The following is a 6,049-nucleotide window of genomic DNA, read 5'->3' as shown; positions in this document are numbered from 1 at the left end:
GCAGAGGTTGAGAGAGTTCTAGAGGAACAGAAGAGAGTAGCAGAAGCTGAGAGAGTTCTAGAGGAACAGAAGAGAGTAGCAGAAGCTGAGAGAGTTCTAGAGGAACAGAACAGAGTAGCAGAAGCTGAGAGAGTTCTAGAGGAACAGAAGAGAGTAGCAGAGGTTGAGACAATTCTAGAGGAGCAGAAGAGATTTGCAGAAGCTGAGCGAGTTCTAGAGGAACAGAAGAGAGTAGCAGAGGCTGAGACAATTCTAGAGGAGCAGAACAACGCAGCTGAGGAAATGCATAGACTACAAGAGGAAAGGAATCTTACGTTGGAACAGCAGATTGCTGATGGCAGCCAATCATGTCAGTATTCAATAGTAAACATACATCGGAAACCAGTTACAAGATCTAGGATTGTAAACATTAAGAAAGAGTACATTGAAGTAGAGGCCGCTCTGGAAGACGTGGAACAACCGGGTGAAAAAGTGGATCCTTCAAGATCGACTAAATCCCCAAAATCAAAGAAGATGGCTGAAGTTAAGAGAGAAATTCTAGAAAAAGATGTGAAGGAGTTAACAGGATCCAGACAATCAGCTCGAAGCAACACGAAGACCAAAAATAAAGCGAAGAAACAGAAAAATGTCCGTATTAATGTTCGAGAAGAACAAACTTCTTTGCATAATAACTTGAGAACGCTGGACGAAGCTCTAGAGCTGGCAACCACAGTGTCTTCGAATGAGATAGATGTTGTCATCCTTCCTCCGGATGGTGTTGAGAGTGATACGGAAATGATCGATGACAATGATGGTGACAATCTCCCCTTGTCTGCGGTAAAAGATACTGCTGGAACCTATGAGCTACATTTTGTAGGAGAAGAGTCAGATAATGAATTGGACACAGAACAATTGACGAACCCTGCCCCTATTACACGAAGTTACTATCACAAGTTACCTCAAGCACACCTCTATTGGGATTCAAATGTTGATACTAATGTGAGTGTGGTTACTGATGCCATATCAAGGAACCGATATAATTTGCTGAAGAAGTACATTCATTGCGTGGACAATCGAGATGTGGACACCACAGATAAGTATTGGAAGGTAAGACCTCTCTACGATATCATGAATCAAAGTCTGGCTAAGTTCAAGAACCTTGATAATACGTTTAGTATTGACGAGCAGATGGTCCCTTACACCGGGATGCATAGCGCTAAACAACGAATGAAGGATAAGAGTATCCGATTTGGCTATAAAAACTTTTGGCTGGTTGGCTCATCGGGATTCCCGTACCACTGCCTCCCTTACTGTGGTAAGAAAGGAATTGGCGGAGATCCCGGAAAGAACCTCACCAGTCGGGTTACCTTACAACTGGCCATGGAGATTCTTGAACCCAAAGAAAGTAACGTCTTTTATGACAATTGGTTTGCCAGCTATAAGCTGTTGGCCATATTCTCTGCCATGGAGCTTGGAGCATCTTGTACCACCAAGACTGATTCTGCACTTAAGAAAGAAGGGCGTGGGAGCTTTTCAAAGGGAATTGACGAGTTTACAGGGGTGACCATTGTAAAATGGCATGACAATAGCGTCGTGAATGTTGGTTCCAACATCTTTACTGTTAATCCTATCACAGATGTGGAACGGTACAGTCAAGCAGAAAAGAAGAAGATTCAAATCAAACGGCCATCTCTTGTCAAGGAGTATAACAAGGGAATGGGTAACGTTGATGTGTTTGATGGCCATGTTGCTAGCTACAGAATCTCTCTAAGGGGAAAAAAGTGGTGGTGGCCACACCTAATAAATACGCTTGATTGCCTGAAAGCTGCATCATATTCTTTGTATGAGATATGTCATTCGAATGAAAAGACGAAACTGACATATCTGAACTTCATTCGACGAATAACAATAGCCTACCTGAAAAAGAGATTGCAGCCCCCATCATCGCTATGCCAAAGAGTTGCAGTGTGGAAGGGTGACAACAGAGTTACCCCAGAGGTCCGCCTGGAGAGTAGAACTAACACTCACTGGCCAGTAAAAACAAAGCAGAGACGATGTGCTTTGAATGGCTGCAAAGGTCGCAGCAACTATAAGTGCGAAGTGTGTGACGTTGCACTTTGTGTGCTTTGTTTTAAGCCTTATCATCAGTTAGAGTAAAAAGCACAAAACCTGACAATTTTAGTAAAATTGATAGTTAACTGGTAAATGGAATTGTGATAGTAGTTTATAAGTATAGCTGTTCCCACCATCATGATTTATTCAGTGTACCACTTAAATTTTGTATGGTATTGTTTAAATTTTATTCAGCCATTCTGACAAAGGCTTTTAGTTTTATTATCTGACCCTGAGTTTCTATTTAATTAACTAATGTACCTCCAAAAGTACACTATTCATTAAACCCGTACTTTTAAAAGTACATTATTTATTAAACCCGTACTTTTAAAAGTACATCATTCAAATATGATGTACTTTTAAAAGTACGATACAATTTTCCAAAAAAGTAAGCTCCAACAATGACCTTTTAAAAGTACGGGTCGAAAAAGCTATTAAAAATATAAATTTTTTCAAAATTATTATTGCATCGTCGGAGTTGGTGTCTTAGTGCTTCGGAAACAAAATTTCGTCAAAAAATTCGAACGTTTAGAGTTGTTGGTATTATATGGGTTAATGGGATCGTTATCCCAAGCACGCTAAATAGCCTTGGAAACCTCCGCAAGGGCATTATCAAAATCACCACTAAACTTATAGGTCATAGAAGGACCGTAATGACAGGGACGCTCAGTCATAACGGCAAATAGAGAAACAAACTGACAATCGGTTGTTTCAAGATTCGATAATTCAACCAACGAATTCAATCGAATAAGCAAATAGTTAATGTTAGCTGTAAAATTATTGGTTTATATAGCGATCACTACCTCTATTAGCACCGGATATCCCGTCTCCTAGACATTAGTTAACAACCCTGCACAGATGTTAATTGAGATGTTAATTGATATCCTGATCGGCTTGTCAGACTGCCGGTCATGTCTTCATGTAATTAGTTCCGGGACCAGAGTAGAATAATTGACTAGTCATCCTGATTGGCTTGTCAGACTGCCGGTCATATCTTTTACACATCTAGACCACAACACAAACCTTATTAGGAATATAGTAGCACACAGCTAGGATAGGCTAGGGTAAGCGCACCCGGAAAGCTCACTATTCACCCAGCTACTTAGGGTTAACCCGGAAACCAATTAACCTTTTTTAAATTTTACACACAATTTCTATGTCCGATTTTCAAATGATTGGGCGACATCTGGTCGACAGCGACACATGTCCGACAGCTGAATTAGGGATTTCGGACAGATGTCGCTGTCGGACATGAGTCGTTTTTGGCGACATCTGTCCGAATTTCGGATCATATTGTAATTTCTGTTCACATTCGTACATATTTCACAAGCTCACGGGTAATCTCGTGACGTTACTCCCATTGTTCTAATGCTGATGAATTAAACTTGAACTTGAAATTACCAAGGAGAACACTAACGGACTCGTTTTGGCTATACATCAATTCATAAATAAGTTCATATATAAAACAAAAGCCGAATAAAAGTATGAAAATAAAATCTTAAAATTTAACCGCGTTACAATATCACGAAGTGGAAATAAAATCAAATATAATAATTTAAATGCTAATAGAAATTCTGGATGTGTGCATAAAAGCAAGTCCAAGGAGATATGTTAAACTAAATAAGTTGATGGGACGATGAAGGAGATGAGTAGGGGACGTGAAGCGAGGATTAGGACTTAATCATAGGATTTCGAAGGTTTGAAGAGTCTGTTAGGTGGTGATTGCTAGGAATTCATAGGAGGTGATAACTAGGACTTCTTTTCAGGAGGATGTCGAAGGTGAAAGGATTCTGTGAGGTACTTTCCAAATTCAGTAGCATGGAATGAGTTCATGATGGCCCCATATTCTTTGAGCATTATGAGGCTTTTAAGGTTGTCTGAGAGGTTGGACCGGAGGGAGTTGTAGCTGGGGCATTTATTTATAACGTGGTCCTCGGTTTCAAGGATAGGTGTTTCAAAGAATGGTAGTTCTTCGAAGAACCGCATGACGTCGGTGTCTGAGGAGCAGCAAAAGCGACATGTTTTTAGTGCTGTGTTGTAGCGATCTCCAGTGTAGCGACCTTTCTCAATCCTCAGATCGTGACTGCTAGATCGAAGTTTTGCAATGTTAGCTCTTTTGACCCTGCATGGGAGCTGTAAGTACAGTTCTTCACCAAACTCAGCTTTGACCGCAGTGTAGAATGACATTTTGGGCTGGTTGTGAAGATCCTTCTTCCAGTGGTTGACAAATGTTTCGTGTATGTGTTCACGAGCCGCAAGGGTGTGGGGTAGGTGTGGCTTAGCGACAGTGCTCGTCTTGATGATAGTAGACCATGCATCATACCAGGTAAGGTTCAGTTGTTTCTGTTCCTGAAATGTATGGTGCAAGAGGGTGTTCACGTTACCTACTACCGCTTGTGATGCTCTACAGAAGTAGGCAATACATTGAGGGAGGACGGTTACTGTCCAGGGGGTTCTACCTGTATCTCCGTAGCAGAAGTTGTTATTTGCCTTTTTGTGGACACCCAATATCCATTTAAGAATTTTCAAGTGAGTAGTTTCAAGAGCATCTTTTGCTGCTGCTTTGGGAAGACTCGCTTCTTGATTTTTTGAGAGGATGGCTTTCACGATGTTGGTTGATGGCAGCCAAATAGGGCATCCATATGTGGCCACTGGCTTGACTAAGCTATCAATGAGTTTTAGCATCGTGCTAGTGGTAAGGGCTCTCGTGTCAATAGTTCGTCTCAGAGAGAAGAATGAGCGAAGAGCTTTCTTCCTAAGTTCATCGATTGCTTGCTTGAAGGAATCTCTGATGTGATCCATTGAGATCTGATCCATCAATACGTGATTTACTAGTTGAGAACAGGTTCGGGCTAGCCGTACACTAACAAGCTGTCGATCACATTACAGGACACAGCCTACATGAGTACGGAGATCAGTTATCGCTATCCACAATGGCAACCAATCTTCAGTTTATCCCTGGACGCAAACAAGGCTCTGAGAACCCTGTCCTGCAGAATGGCTTCCGATACGTCTTCGACAAACGAAGAAACGACACTTCCTTCTGGAAATGTCGGGTTTCCAAAAGGGTTGCAGAGCCCGCATCTCTACCGTGAACAAAAAACTGATCACTCCTACTACTGACCACACTCACCCTGTCCACCATGCTGGAACGACCGTTCACGTCAGCAAACGGAACTTGAAAAGAAAGGCTTCTGGTGGAGATCAACCGATGAAATACCTCGTATCTGAAGCAGTTGGTGGATTGGGTTACGAATCTAGACTTAGAGCAAAGCTTGGCTGCCAGCTATCATCCCTCAACAGAATGGTACAGAGAAGCAGCAAACAGACACCCTTCTAACCGGAGAGATCTGAAAACGCTCTCAATTCCTGCAAACTACATCCTCTCTCTTCCATCAGCTCTTCACAGTCCACGGACACTTCCCTGACGGCTGGCAACTTCCCCTCTTCTATGGATTACCAGACGTGGATGCAACTTCCACTACAAGAAAGCCCTCCTGAAGCATGTTAAGCAGACCAAAATCTGGGAGGAGTATTTGACTCCAAACTCTCCTGTTCGGGATTTCTTCGCGATTGCCTACGTACCGGAGACTGACGTCCCTCGAATCTGGAGACACCTGAAGCCCCTCCTTCCTATAGACCCATGTCTATAGGAAGGAGGGGCTTCATACTACGAAAACACTTGGATCAACCACCAATCCTAACTTCGCTCCCCACATGTGGAATCAACACGAAGCCGCACAGATGAGAATTCCTCGCTCATCCAATATCGCAATTTGGAAGTTCCTTGTTCTGCCTTAAAGCAGAACAAGCCCTTACAGACGTGAAGAAAAGCAAAAGAGAGGGCGGGAACTACCTGAGCCACGTGCACCCAAATGGATCCGTTATGATCGATCTTAACTTCAGAGAATTGTAGATGATTACACAACTACAGCAACCCTACGGATTTCCTAAAAGC

General features: G+C 42.4%; 1 protein-coding gene across 1 annotated transcript; it reads left to right on the top strand.

Annotated features, from left to right (window-relative positions):
* The first annotated feature begins 282 nt into the window (after positions 1 to 282).
* LOC134817378 (piggyBac transposable element-derived protein 3-like) lies at positions 283 to 2,136 on the top strand. Its single transcript, XM_063826516.1, has one exon. It carries the CDS (start codon positions 283 to 285, stop codon positions 2,134 to 2,136), a length of 1,854 nt encoding a protein of 617 aa, XP_063682586.1.
* The last annotated feature ends 3,913 nt before the right edge of the window (positions 2,137 to 6,049 follow it).

Source organism: Bolinopsis microptera, chromosome 6, assembly GCF_026151205.1.
Source record: "Bolinopsis microptera isolate Bmic1 chromosome 6, MBARI_Bmic_1.0, whole genome shotgun sequence".
Taxonomy (NCBI): Eukaryota; Metazoa; Ctenophora; class Tentaculata; order Lobata; family Bolinopsidae; genus Bolinopsis; species Bolinopsis microptera.
The sequence above is the reverse complement of the archived record's forward strand: the minus strand, read 5'-3'. Positions and strand labels throughout refer to the sequence as shown.